This window comes from Podarcis tiliguerta (assembly GCF_965153285.1).
Source record: "Podarcis tiliguerta genome assembly, chromosome: 5".
In the NCBI taxonomy this organism is placed as follows: Eukaryota; Metazoa; Chordata; class Lepidosauria; order Squamata; family Lacertidae; genus Podarcis; species Podarcis tiliguerta.
This window is the reverse complement of record NC_139538.1, coordinates 78,789,437-78,804,736: the sequence shown is the minus strand read 5'-3', so window position 1 is coordinate 78,804,736 and position 15,300 is coordinate 78,789,437. Positions and strand designations below refer to the sequence as shown.

The window sequence follows — 15,300 nt, the reverse complement described above, 5'->3', positions numbered from 1 at the left end:
ATAGAGTTCTGCCAAGAGAACAAGCTGGTCATCACAAACACTCTTTTCCAACAACAAGAGACGACTCTACACATGGACATCACCAGATGGGCAGCATCAAAATCAGATTTATTATATTACCTGCAGCCAAAGATGGAGAAGCTCTATACAGTCAGCAAAAACAAGACCTGGAGCTGACTGTGGCTCAGATCATCAGCTTCTTATAGCAAAATTCCAGCTTAAACTGAAGAAAGTAGGAAAAACTACTGGGCCGGTAAGATACAATCTAAATCAAATCCCTTACGAATACACAGTAGAAGTGAGGAACAGGTTTAAGGATTTAGATTTGGTGGACAGAGTGCCTGAAGAACTATGGATGGAGGCTCGTAACATTATACAAGAGGCAGCAACGAAAACCATCCCAATGAAAAGGAAATGCAAGAAAGCAAAGTGGCTGTCCAACGAGGCCTTACAAATAGCGGGGGAGAGAAGGCAAGCAAAATGCGAGGGAGATAGTGAAAGATACAGGAAATTGAATGCTTGGTCTTTAGCATGAATCTAATCATTGCACGGCACATCAGCTCAGCACTGACACATCATTCTCTATTGTTGAGAACATAATTTCTTGGTTTTAGGAATTTCATTCATATTCTGAGTTGGGGCGGGGTGTCTGCCTGGATGATATCTGTGAATCCCTTCCAGGCCTGTGATCCTTTGTCCAGTAAATCCAATCAAAAAGGCTGTGCAGCCCGCCCAGTCCCTTTGTCAAGATAATGGCTTTGGCTGCTAGGTATGTACCACAATTTAGCATAAACAAAGAAGTTGCCCTGTGCCATAGAACAAATGGGTAGACCTTTTCCCCTCAGGCCTTCACCCCACCCCCCTCACCTAGCTGCTATGTAGGGAAAGTAACTGTGTATGTGTGTGAGAGAGATACCCTTCAACATTTCTCCAGTGGAAATAGTCCTATTCAATAATAACAATAATAATAATAATTTTATGTGCTACCCATCTGACTGGGTTTCCCCTGCTACTCTGAGCAGCTTCCAACATATAGAAAAACATAGTAAAAGTATACAAGGCTGCCTTCAGATATCTTCTAAAGGTTGTATAGTTACTTATCTCCTTGGCTCAAGGGTCGCATAACTCCACACCCTCCAACATTTCTCCAATGAAAATAGAGATGTCCTAAGGAAAAGTGGGACATTCCAGGATCAAATCAGAACCCAGGACGGACTCTGTAAATCTGGGACTGTCCCTGGAAAATATGGAGACTGGGGGGTCTGGTGTTTGTGTGTGAGAGAGAGGGGGGGAGGGAGAGAAGCTAGCTAGAATCTGTAGAGAGACATGCCTTGTCTTGCTCTGTGTTGGACCTTTGGCTCCCCTGAAAACCTAAAAGGGAAGCAAGGTCTAGGGTGGGTGTTGTAATACCACCCATCTTACATGCAGGTTGTATATATGTGTAAATAAAACCCTATATCCTAAAGACACAATAGTCTCTGCTGACTTGCACTCCAAGTAACCAGACCTCTGGGACCCCTAGATTCTTTCACTACTCAGAGACTGAGGTGGCATTTAACAATATGTCTCATGCACATTCAGAGTTCAACTCCCAACAGCCCCAGACAGCTTGGCTGATGGCTGGGGATGACGGGAGCTTGGAGGGCCACGAGTTTTCCTAACCCTGAACGAGCCCAATGGCACAGACACCGCAAAACAACTCGCTGCATAGTCACATGTCCAGGAACAACTGGCCTGCATAACGACGCATATAACTACCTAATGAGAACCATGTGTCATGAAGGAAAGGGGCACTGGGAGGCCTCCCTGAAGAGCCAAGTCTGTTCAAGCACAATACGGCTTGTACTACACTGAGACATCCTGCCAGCAGTGAGTGAGTCAGCCTTCTGAAAAAATGTCTTTGGGAGTTTTCAGTGCCAATATCTGGTGCTAAGCATTGTTTGCTGAAGCTGAGAAAAGCTACACTGGTTCCAGGCCAGCCCTTCAGGACTGCTTGAAGAAAGGTGGGGCTTTGTAGTGACCAAGTGTTGTCTGTTTTCTGTTTTTAAAAGAGAAGTTGGTTAAATTTCCCAAACTGAGCCCAAAGTTGAAGTCTGCACAACACACATGCTTCCTTTCTGTTGTGTGACCATATGCCATCAGCTGCCTGTGTCCACTTCAGTAGGACAAATACTGAAGTAGTTTAGAGATGGATCTCCTAGATCAGGCTTTCCCAAACTAGGGTCTCCAGCTGTCTTTGGACTACAACTCCCATCATCCCTAGCTAGCAGGACCAGTAGTTAAGGATGGTGGGAACTGTACTCCAAAACCTGCTGGAGACCCAAGTTTGGGAAACCCTGTCCTAGACGATGGCAGTGCCCAACATTTGCTTCCTGAGACGGCACCTGAATCACATTGGTGATGTAACCCTTGAAAAACGGTTTCTTTGGAAGGTCCAGTCACAGCAGAGAAGGGTGGGCATGCATTTGCAACATATCCAATGTGCATAACATGGATGGGGTATGTTTTATAGGTTCCAAGATCAGGAAGTGCCTGTGGTCAATATTGCATTTTTGTGGTACTTTTCATTGACATTTAGGCAATAGTTAGACATAGAAACGGAGGTGCAGTGAGAATACCTGGGTTGGTCCAAAGTCAGCCAGCAGCAGACTTCGTGTCGAATACACGTCAACTCTTCCTCTATTTCAAGGAAGCCAGTAGCTGCTAATGTTGTGAGTGCAGCTGCCCTCCTAACCCTGCCATCGTTGCTGCTTACCTGGACTTGGCAGGGGCAGAGCAGTGGCAAAGTTGGAGCTGTGCAAGTAAATGGGTGGGAGCACTGCCACTAATTTGGAGTTCTCACAAAGCCCTGATCTTGACGCTGCCCCACCCTCAACCCATCCAGGTAAGCAACAGCAACACTGGTGTCAGGAGGGCAGCTCCACCCCACTGCAGTCACCACTGCTACATTTGAAGTTTATTGGAACTTTAAAGGTAAAGGGACCCCTGACCATTAGGTCCAATCATGACCGACTCTGGGATTGCGGCGCTCATCTCGCTTTATTGGCCGAGGGAGCCGGCGTACAGCTTCCGGGTCATGTGGCCAGCATGGCTAAGCCGATTCTGGCGAACCAGAGCAGCGCACAGAAACACCGTTTACCTTCCCACTGGAGCGGTACGTATTTATCTACTTGCACTTTGACGTGCTTTCGAACTGCTAGGTTGGCAGGAGCAGGGACCAAGCAACGGGAGCTCACCCCGTCGCGGGGATTCGAACCGCTGACCTTCTGATCGGCAAGTCCTAGGCTCTGTGGTTTAACCCACAGTGCCACCTGCGTCCCGGAACTTATTGGAACTTACTTGGGAGTAAATCAAGTACCGTATTGGCCTGAATATAAGCTGCACCCGCAAATAAGCTGCACCTTTAAAATTCAAGACTTATTTGCTGGTGCAAGCTGCCTCCTGGCACTGCTGCCCTGAACGGGGGATGGCTGGCTCTCGGAGCCCTGCTTTCCAAGCCAAGTTTCTAGCGTGCTGGGCGCCTGCCTCCTGGCACTATGGCCTCCCAGCACTCCTGGCACTACCTCCCCAAGCCGGCGTCCAGGGAGGCTTTGGCACTGCGGGCAGGCTGTGCACCATTGTCCCACACCCCCGATGGCCCTCTTGGAGCTGTTTCAGCAGTGAGACTGTAAGGGGAAGCCTCACTTAACTTTTCACAATTGGAATTTGGGGGGAAAGTGTGCCATATATGTGGGCCACTACAGTGTAAGATTGAGTTGGAGATACTGGCCAGCTGTTCTGAGCAGCTCTGGGGGCAGAGCTTGCCCCAAAAGTTACCAAACTGTACAACTAAAGAAAATAACCTGGGGGAGAGACGACAGCTTTGCCTCCTTGCTTTCTGGCAAATGACCTATAAGTAAACCCCAAAACAAAACAGCCAAACAGTTAGTTGATTCCCTGGCTGACAGGCTGCTAAAGACTTACTCCAGATTTAATTTCCCTTTTCTCTTGGTTCAGTCCACCCAGAGTAAGAGTTCTGGAGTGGCACTAAGCTGGTCGTGAAGCTTGCTTTTAAACGCAGAGTGAACTGTGATTCAAAGCTAAGTCGGTCTAATTGGACACAGCTGGAAGAAGGGGAAAGGGATTTAGATCAATAGGAGTCTAGAACAGCCTAAGAGACTTTGAATGTTTAAGCTTGCAGCTACTTACACTGATTGGAAAGGAAAGAAGTGCAGGTATTTCATTTTGACATCCCTGATGGATTGTGTAAGGCAGAGGTTTTCAGCATTTTTGAGTCCACGGCTCCCTTGACCAACTACATTATTTCTGTGACACCCCTGTGGGGCTCAGAAACTGTTATATTCACATCGCTTGCCTGCAGAGCTGGCAGCCTCTCACTCTTTTTTGAACACCCTCCCTTGGGGAGTGTTCCCTCAGCCTCCTCTCCAATCCCACCCCTGGTCTCTGAGCTGCCTCCCCTACGTCAGAGAGGTGCCCTCTTCAGTTGTTGGGGAAATATACTCTTTTTATTTCGTATCTGTTAAGTTGTGGGCGAACATAGCAGACGACACAGCGATTCTTCAAACAGCTCTTCTTTATTCAGATGTCAGAACAGAACTAAACTGAGGGGCTCAGTCAGCCTGCTTATATAGAGCTCCAGAACAATGTAACTGTTGCCATTTTCTAAAACTATCCAATCACTGAACGTCACTTTTCGATCCTTCATTTGCATAACTATCTACAGTATCCCCTTGCTGGCCCAGGGTGAGAACTTCAGTACATAACAGTATCTATGAGCTTTAAGCCCACATTTCAGTGACACCCTTGGCTCCAGGTTAAACCAAGAGAGTTTGCTGCTTGGGATGGTCAGGAAAAGGGACCATCTCAGAGGTATTTTCCCTCTGAAAAGATAGGTACCCTAAGACGCTTGTAACAATGAGCTACATTCCTAGATTTTGGTCTTTTTCCTGCCCTACTACTAGTCCATCCTGGTTTTAGCTACCTGGAACAACACAGGATTTTTAAAAAATGTCTTTTTAAGTGCCCTGTACCAATTAAAAACCTTTCCCCATCATGTTTTGTGCTTGAGCCATGTGGCAGCACTGGCAGGGGAAATAGGGACATTCCAGGATCAGACCAGAAGCTTTCGTCATTCCAGGACTGCCCCTTGAAAATCGAGACACTTGGAGGGTGTGCAAGTGGTAGTATTTAGTCCCATGCTGTGAAAAGCTTCAGAGGCTGATTTGTACTTGTGTAGATCAAGTTAAAGAGCTGGACTGCATCCCCCCCCCCCGAATGGCTGGCAGCCATATCTGGACCTCCTACACTGCTTTCTGTTCCTGCCTAAAGTTGATCATTGTCTCCATAGACCACCACTTCTGGATTTGAATGTTGTCCCAGATTACGGGCACCATGCCTTTCCCCTTTGGGGAGTCATCTCAGCCTGGCCTGCTCCTTCAGACATGAATCCTGGCCTACATTGACCCTGCATTTGCCTTCACCTTTCGGTGCCTGTTCAATCTCTCTGGTCCCTGATCTTGTCGACCCTGATCCTCTCAAGGCCACTTACACACTTACTCTTAGCAGCCCGCAGAGATTCACAGATCAGAAAGCAAGCTGGCCTGGTTATCTTTCCCAATTGGTGCTGTAGGTGGAGGAGGACATTCTGAGGACTCTTCTACATGCCTTTATCTCATTGGAAAATCACGGTGTTGGATAAAGTGGAAGCATCTTTTGCTGTGCTGAAGGTTTTGGTAATAACTGGCCACAGGGGTCATTCATTGTCAAAGGAACAGACAGCAGAATCACACGGGAAAGCTTAGCAGGATCAGGCTTTAAATAGCCAGCGTCCTCTCAGTGTGTCTGCAAACACACCCCTTCCTTGTGAAATGTAGAAGCAAAGCAAAGAACCAGCCATACCATGAGATAGTCCATATGGCACACCTGAATTGACTAATATATGTGCAAGCAATTTACTGAAATGTGCGGTGAAACATCCAAAAAGGGAAAAGCTGATGTGGGTTATAGCAGTTAGAATACCAAGGTAGGACAAGGGAGACTTGGGTTCAAGTCCCTGCCCAGTCACGAAGCTCACTGATATTATAATCTTTTACACCGGGGTTGGGGAACTTCAAGCCCTGTGGCCAAATGAGGTCCTCCAGCTCACTTGTGATCCTCTCCATGCCACACCCATTTCCCCAGCCACACTTTTAATCTGGTTGGAATGTTTCCTTGAATTTTGATAACTAGTTTGAGAATGTTTTTCTTAGCTACCTGGGGCACACAGGTGGGAAACATCAGAGAGAATAGGAATGTGTTCTAACTTGAGGGTTACTCCCAGTAAGTTGATCTGGTTCTCAAAAGCTTTTGCAATTGAATAAGAAGATATTAAACCCAAGAAAGCATATAGCTCATATCAGCGTCCAGCCATTTATCTATCCCTAGACTGCTATGATCTCTTAGTGGGACAAAGTACAAATGTGTGAGTCTGCTGTGTAATATTATTGGTTGTGCAGAATGGGCTTCTTTCTCTTTAGCTTGGCACTTAATGAAGGTCCTGATTAGAGCTGGGCAATATATCAACATTGTGATATACCACCAGCTAAACATCACAATATACCGTTATTTCACAATGTCTGAAATAAGGATGGATATGGCTGACTTCACGTTTTCCCCACATCATGGTTTCTGCATAGCAGACACAGACACAGAAACACACACACACACACACACACACACACAAGATTCACGATATATTGCCAGGTCAAAAATTATGAAACCAATATTATGGTGTGGACTTCAAGCTGGCTTTGGACAATATATCAATATATCACCCAGCCCTAGTCCTCATTAATGATATCTGAGACCAGTGACTACTCCAAACCACTGAAGCTTGTATCCAACCCCAATTGGTTGTAAGCTTGGAAATATAGCTTGAATGAATGCAGGCAGAACTTAGAATACAAATTGAGTTGAGAGCTTGCAGAAGCTGTTGCCAAGAGATTTCCAGGTGGCAGAAGTAGCTTGCCAAGATCTTGGGGTGCTTCACAGCTTTTGGTACAGGATTACTACTGCTTGCATGCATGTATGAATGCAAGCTTCTTTCCCATCTGTTGTGCACCTGTATGTTTTGTAAACAAACAGCTTATTCCAAAAAGCACCACAAGACTCCAGTACCTTTGCCATACAAAGGAGGTCAATGCTATAAAGTTGAAACTGTCTATCAGTAAAGGGAGTGTCAACGGATATACTATAGTCTTAGCAGAACCACTGGGCAATATGTACAAACAATTGCATGGCATTTGGAATCGATGGTGGTGGAGGCCAGACTGAAGTTCGTTTTTTGGGCATCAATAGAAAGTGCGCCAGGATAATCTGACACCAACCAATAATAGTATTAGTAACAAAGGAAGGATGCTGAATTTCCTAAGGCGGCATATAAAGGAAAAGGGCAGTGAGAAAGTCCAGATTAATTCTTTAGCAAAGACTGTCCTGGTTGCGGAGAGGATTTGAGCAGGATTACAATACAGAGAGAGCAGGGTCAGCATTAGGGAAATATTCTGAAAGTCTGTTGTTTGTTTTCCAACTGTCCCACGAGATTAAAAAGAAAAATCGTTTGTTACTAGACATACTGAAACCAAGACTTATATTGTTTATATATAATGGTAGTGTAACACTGTCTCATGAAAGAATTACGAAAGGCAAATCTGGTCAGTTAAAGGCATGAAGAACAGGATAAGAGGATTTCCCAGCAGCAATAGAGTATGACAGGTGGGAATGAAAGGAAGGCCAGTACAATAATAGCTCCTTTACCCTTTATCTACCATTAAGAAGATGAACAGCTCCGACTATGGCTAGTTAATTTTAAACCAAGGATGGCAACTCAGCACCTTCCAGATTCAGCTCAGTCAGTATCACCATATTAGTGAAACACTGTTTGTCAAAAATAATGACCTAAAACTGTCTTGGGGGTCTTTGCATTTTTCTCTAGAAAAATGGAAACTTGAAGGAAACTTGGGTCAAGGCAGACAACGTGTAGAAGCACCTACCATCTCCCCAGATGTTGAAAGGGGCTGAGCATTTTTGTCTCCTCCTCGATCTCTGTGTCCTCTTCTCATTTTTTTCCCCTTTGCGGAGCAATGAGAGACAGAGCTAATCAACAAGAGCTGCAGCACAGATATGGCCTAAGTATGATTTTATGGTTTGCTGCATGAATATGACAGTGTTAGCTCTGTGTGTCCTTACATTCTCTGAGATCTATAAGCCGATTTGTGTGCAGTCTGTTACCACATTATAACCCTGTTCCAAGAATGGTTGAAGTTTGTGACGTTTTGTGAATTTAAGAATGATTTCTCTTATTTTGCAGATAACCGTGGCTGGGCTGTTTTCTCCAACTCTCAGTTCTTCATGGTAGTGTGGGAAGCTGTTGTGCCGACATTCCTTAAATTTGCTCCTCAAAAGCACTGGTATACCTTAAATTTGCTCCTCAAAAGCACCTTAAATTTGCTCCTCAAAAGCACTGGTAAGCATACATTGGAAGTGCAATGTTTGAACCGCTCATCTCATTTCCTAGAAAGAGACACTTTGCAGCTTTGCAACAAACCACAATATCATTCTTCAGCTCAGCAGTGAACATCTAAAGCTATAAACATTCAGCTAACTGAATGCCAGCGAAGTATAATCCAGGGCCTGACTTAAATTGACAGGGACAGGTTGGCCTGTGAAATAATCTCTTTAAATAGTAGCAGCCAATCCTCAAAGTCGTTTCTTTGTCCCATCTTGAGTGGGAGGACGTCTGTCTTTCAGCAGCCTGTTCGCCAGGCAGACTGCTTTGCTGCCCTTCCTGACAGTATTTGGAAAGGCAAGTTTTGCTCATTGGCTGGGACTCCTACCTTTCAATAACAACCAAGGCATTGCTATGAATTTTGCTGCACAATTTCTCTACTCCAGGGTTTTTAAGAACCGAACTCCCAGGGAACGCTTCAGAGAAGAAGAAGAATATGACCCTTTCTGGCAAAGGTTGGAGAATGTTGCCATGTGACGTAGACCTAGAGTGTTGATTTCTTCCCCTTAGGAATTATGGAAAGTCCTAGGTTTGTGTCTGGGGCCAAGCCACTGGCCGTCGCCTCCTCTGGATCCTTCCTGCCTCCTTATGGTGCAGTAGTTGGAGTATTGCTTCACTTCTTTGTTTATTTCATTGCCATGCTTTATAGGTAATAATGACGATAATATGTTCTTCTACTTTATCTGCTCCTAATTCCCAAGTAACTACAGTCTGTGTGTTTATTTTCAAACAGTGGGCAAAAACCGTAACTCTTGAATAAATTGCTAGAATTCAAGGCGCCATCAGGAATTAGATGTGTTTTATTGTGCCTACAAATTAATTCTTGTGGATTTGCTTTAAATCTCTGGATCTTTTGACCTCTTGTTGTAAAGATTCTGTTTAAAATGAGCGGCAACAGCCCAACAGAAATATCAGTAAATGGTACTTATCCCATGGGTTGTATTCAGTTTTAGATGCATTCCTTTAGCTGTTGTCATGATCACATTAGAAGTATGTTTTGACGGGAATTTATGGATCTGCTTAAAGCTAATTGTATTACAGTAGTGTCCAGAGTCTTCAGTTGAGCTTAAGAAGCCTTGTGGAATGTTCAAGACATTTATTTGTCTCCCAGACTTCAAGTCCAAAGACTTGAGCCAACAAAAAGTTAGGATAATGCATAAACATTTGAAAGATCAAATTCCAACTTTCCTTGTAATGCGCATGGAGCTAGAAGTAGTGCAATTGAAGATGCTCTCATGTAAGCCATTCAAATTGCCATTATGTAATGGATGCTTCCACACTAGAACCATTTAGCACTGCTGAGGCATTAGCATTAGCTGGAAGAATTAAAACTAGATGCACATAGCATTTAATACAGTGTCAAATTGCAACGCCCATACCCATTGCCAAAACCCTTCCTTCCGTAATGTCTATTCACAAGTAAATTGCATCCAGCTAAGGTCCCCCTGGTAACCTCAACTGATGTTTATAGTTTTTAGGATCAGCTGGTTGTATAACTGGCTATTATTATTTAGTAGTATTATATTGATATAGTATATCACTCAGAGCACCTCACATTCATTCAGACTGCACAGTGTGACAATTACAAGAGTAAAATTATAGACACTATTTTAAGATCAATAAAATCTAAAAGAGCAAAATGAGTTGAAAAAGAGCAGGGATGACAAAAGTCAGTTGAAATAAAATATAGCGTCATTTCTGTATTTAAAATAAGAACATAAAAAGAGCCAGCTGGATCAGGCCAATGGCCCATTTAGTGCAGCATCCTGTTCTCACAAAGGCCAGCCAGATGCCTGTGGGAAGCTTACAAGCAGGACCCGAGGACAACAGCACTCTCCCCTCCTGCCGCTTCCAGCAACTGGTATTCAAAAGCATATTGCCTCAAACAGTGAATGTGGACCACGGTCATTGTGGCTAGTGGCCACTGGTAACTTTATCCTCTATGAATTTGTCTAATCTTCTTTTAAAGCCATCCAAATTGGTGGCCACCACTGTCTCCTGTGGGAGCAAATTTCAGTTTTATGTATGCACTGTGGGAAGAAGTCTTTTTTTGTTGTTGTCTGTCCTGAATCTTCCAATGTACACCTTCATTGGATGACCCTGAAAAGGAAAAGCTTTTCTCTGTCCAGATTCTCTACACAATGTATAATTTTATACATGTCTATCATGTTTCCTCTTTCTCACCTAATATTGATGATGAAGAATAATAATTAGTAATTAAACATCCCCAATGACACACAGGAACTAACATCGGACAATTCTCGGGAACAGAAACGGACACGGGGGAGAGGTTATTCAATGGGAAATTGATCACTAATCCCTCGGTTTGGATAGGAAGCACTAAAATAGTCTAGATTTGCAATGGGGAACTGTGTTATTTAAAGGCACAGGAGCCAATAGTACTAGTGATGAATAACAAATTGCCTGTTAATTGTTCTTTTCATGTACACACACAAAGGCACACAAAAAATGGGGGAAAGCCTCAATATCAGGTCTGCTCCAAGAGGATTACTGGCCTCCCCATCCCCTCTTGTGTGTAAGTGCAAAATATCACTTTTTCCTATAAAAAGGGTAAATAAAAATGGTAGGAAACAAGTAATTAAAGTCCAAAATAGAACCTGACTGAGTCTATATAAAACTAGAATCTTCCTTGCTTTATATCTTGTTGATCGGAGCTCAGAGATTACTAGCATTGTCACTGGCATCAGTCTTGTCTCGAGAGACAATGGAGTGTGTCTCGGGAGGTGAAGTAAAACCGCTGGAGAATCACAGCGCCTGCTGTGGCTGCAGAGACCAGTAATTCATAACTGCTGCCCCCTGCATTGTTTTTGCTGCAGTAGCAGTACCAGAGTGACCTTTCCAGGACACAAGTGTGGGCAGTGTGTATTGGGGTCATGGGCTGCCCAGTCTGCAAGACCCTTTCTCAGCCTTGCTGATGTGGTCCAAAAGGAAGCAGAGCAATACATTTGGCACCAGCTTGGCTGCAGGAGTAGCCAGGAGGAGGCGTACAAGGCACCATCCAACCATCTTAGGGACTTCACTCTGGATTTGTGTAGGGTTTGCTCCTTAGCCTTTTCTTCTCCCAAAGATATCCTGCAAGGCAGTGGGTAGATTACTAATGAACAGCCTGTTAATTGCCCCTCAAATAACCTCTTGTAAGTGCAGTACTTTTGAGTATACATTATAAGAGGATCTTGCTGGATATGATAGTGTTATATTAAATGCTTATATGAAATCTTCATTTTAATTTAACTTTCAGCTAGTTATTAAAAAGCAATGCCCCTCAGCAGTACTAAAGATGGCTCTGATGTGGAAGCAAACTTGGTATCTGACAGACTGTTATAGGACTTTAGCATCTCTCCCGTTCTGCCAGGAGCAGGAGGACTGGCTGCTAATGTATTGATTTCTTTCACTCCTTTATTGCCTTTTGTACCCATGTGGCTTTTCTGTGTTTTCTTCCTCAGCTTTGCAAAGAAGCTATTTGCAAAAAAGTAGGTTTTAAAATCGCATTGCATGTTTTACTAATCCCACTAAAACTGACATGGAAAAAATACAGGCATGTCTCCAAGTCTCACAGCTCTATTATGCATGCATATTTAACAAACAAACAAACAAACAAACAAACAAACAAAAAATCCCCTCAAACATAATCCTGTGCACTGGAAACAGTGAGACTTACTTCTGAATTTTGTTTTAGTGTACTGGGATTATACATAAACTCAATTACTGATTAATAAAGTTGACTATCCAATATACTTTCAGTTTGTTAATTTAAAACCTTTCACCAGAATTATGCATCTACAAACAAGGCCTTTAAGCAATAACCTCAGAGTGACAAGTTCCTCAGTGGACTCTTGAGTTGCTTTTGTCTGGGCCTTCTGAAAAAGCAGAACAGGGTGATTTCACCCTGTGACATTGCTCTAGGCAGAGCTTTGTCTAGAGCAGGAGTGGGCAGGCTTATGGGATCTACTTTGGGTTTTTTTTACTAGAACCTTGAGATCCACCAAGCAGAGTCATATACAAGAGACCATTCCACTTCCCAAAACTTAGAACAAATCATTTTGAAATCCCAACATATTTTAAAAAACACATCCATGGCCCGATAGTCTACTTTGTATTCTGAGCAGAACTATATGACACATTTACTGCTGTCTCTTGAGGTTTCTTGCTGTTTGGTCCCACCGGAGTAGTTTATTAATGTAGCCATGTGCTGTGTATATGTATAACACTGAATTTTACTACGTTAGACTAACATGGCTATCCTTCTGGAATCCATCATGCTTGTGTGTCGAGGTCCACAAGACACCCCCCAATAAAACACAAGTGACACATTATTTTTGTTTAAGGTTTTTGGCATGATTTTGGCCACAACTTTATTAAATTACAAGCAATGTGAGTGGTTGCTTAGGCATTGGTTGCGACTATCTGACCCCACACAGGGACAGTCTGACATTCGCATGCCTGCGAAGTCAGAAAAGGGTAAGACACCCAGGGAGAGAGACAGGACTGGGACCCATGCCTCACCTCTCCCCAAATGCTCCCGGGGGCTCTTGCATGGCCCTAGCCCCTTAACAGGGTGCGGACAAAAGCATGGCGAGCCCCTGGGTTCCTTTAATGGAACAGCACTTTTGGAGGGGCAGGCACAGCCAAATCCATACCCCTCCACCAACCAATTCCCAAACCAATGTCTAACCGCAACCTTACAAGTTGTGACGATTTGCTACGCAGTAGGCAAAAACCAAATGGCACCAGCCAATCAGCCAAATGGACAAAATTCCTACCGGGCCCCTGCCCCAAAAGCAGACGACCCCACAACAGGCATAGCAAGTTCAAGCGAACAGCCTAAAATAGGGAGGGAGGGAGGGTGATCCGATGCACGCAGCAAAAAGCGGAAGCTCAATGCTGCGTGCAGGGCATTTAAAGACTAGGGCTGTCAATCAAAAATTGGCAGCATATAATTCTCCCCAGCAACAGCCAGCCCTCTGCTAATGGTGGCCAAACTCTTTCCTGCCCAGCAACAGTGGGGTGTCTTGCTAGCCCCCACCGCAACACGTGCTCTCCATGAAGGAGAACACGCTTTGTGGAAATGTGACTAGAGTGGTACCCACTCAAGTCCTTCTCCAGAGCTGACAGCAGCAGTTAGAAGACTCAGATAGGGCTCACCAGAAGCATCATGGCTGCTTTTTTATTGGACTCGTTTTATTTTGTATTTCCTTTCATTATTGATTTTAAAAATTCCATTGAAATTTGCCACTACTTTCCTTGGCCCTGCATGATTTGCAAAGGAGTGGCAAGTGTGACAAGAACGCTCAACCTTTCCCTACCACCCATTTTCTGCATGCCACACCCTCCCACCACATCTCAAATATGGGTTTGGAACAGAGGCTGGGGAGAAGTAACTGTGGTATGTCTGTATGAAGGGGGGTGCACCTTCCACTTACTCCAACTTAGATGCATGTTGCACCCCTCTGGCACTAACTTGAATAGGAGTAGCAGCAGCAAGGCTTTCAAGATACAATGGCCAAGCAAAACACACAAGTCAGAATATGTGGTTCCTGGAGTATCTGATGCAGAGGAAGCTAATCCACAAACTGGCAAGCTGATCTACAACTCATATTTAAAATGAACGGGGCATCTCTTGCTACTGCTTGTAAAATGTGCATTTAACTTGCAGCTTGTGACGATGGTTGACATTACCATTGCTACTCCACTCCTGGAACACAGTCATTCATTTGATCATGAACATGCATGGTTGTCTGTCATCTTGCAATCAAACTGATTCACTGCATGTATGTGCTGTATAGGGAGTGGTATAGGGAGAGTGTAAAAGATGGAATAGGCTCTTTATTATAAATGAGCCAAAAAGAGTGTGGTGTATTAAAGGCACTTGAGACAAATATTGTAGAACACAAGCCATTCCAATATTGTACTTTACCCTGGCCTTTGATGCCTGATGAATGTTTTTGGGACTCACCCGATTCTTGCATCTGTGGTTTGTTTTAGACTGTTGCAATACTGTAGTTTCAATTATTGTAACCTGTCCCCGGATGTCATGTTCACAGGAGAGTCATGGAATGGCCCATAAGTGCAACTTTTAAGCTAGCCAAACCAAGAAAATAGTGACTAGATGGGACTGATCCAGGAAGCCACAACATGTGCAACTACTGGATACTGTTTCCAGACAATAGACTCCTGAGAGTGTCAACTTCTGAGTTACTCAAACCAACAAATTCACCATGTACAGATTACAGTGGTACCTCGGGTTACATACACTTCAGGTTACAGACACTTCAGGTTACAGACTCCGCTAACCCATAAATAGAACCTCGGGTTAAGAACTTTGTTTCAGGATGAGAAAAGAAATCGTGCTCCGGCGGTGCGGCGGCAGCAGGAGGCCCCATTAGGTAAAGTGGTGCTTCAGGTTAAGAACAGTTTCAGATTAAGAACGGACCGCCGGAACGAATTAAGTACTTAACCTGAGGTACCACTGTACTGAAGACAGGAGTGCCTGGCGTGCTCTGGTCCATGGGGTCACGAAGAGTCGGACACAACTAAATGACTAAACAACAACAACCACTGTACTAGGTTAGATTCATGGAGTAAGCAAAAAAAATAATCCACAGAAACTACATTCTAACATCCATTCCGAGCTATAAATGATTTTCCATAACACCTTCCAAGCTGGTCAAAGCAACCAGATTCACCAGTTAAACATGACTAGATTGGCTTCATGTAGTAAGCCACAAACTGTTCACAGA

The 15,300-nt window shown here is 44.1% G+C and overlaps 1 protein-coding gene across 2 annotated transcripts in view; it reads left to right on the top strand.

Annotated features, from left to right (window-relative positions):
- LOC310677426 (L-threonine ammonia-lyase-like) overlaps nucleotides 1-15,300 on the top strand; it is a 64,677-nt gene that overhangs the window by 22,691 nt on the left and 26,686 nt on the right. The window contains exons 2-5 of one of the 2 annotated variants that reach the window (XR_014511158.1): nucleotides 7,970-8,166; nucleotides 8,345-8,444; nucleotides 9,053-9,191; nucleotides 12,007-12,033. Coding sequence is in view for 1 of the 2 variants with exons in the window: in XM_083440437.1 (XP_083296563.1) it covers nucleotides 8,118-8,166; nucleotides 8,345-8,444; nucleotides 12,007-12,033 (176 nt within the window). In the remaining variant the exon portion in view is untranslated. Of the gene's footprint in view, nucleotides 1-7,969; nucleotides 8,167-8,344; nucleotides 8,445-9,052; nucleotides 9,192-12,006; nucleotides 12,034-15,300 lie in introns of those variants that run through there. The other variant, XM_083440437.1, reaches the window with a different exon arrangement.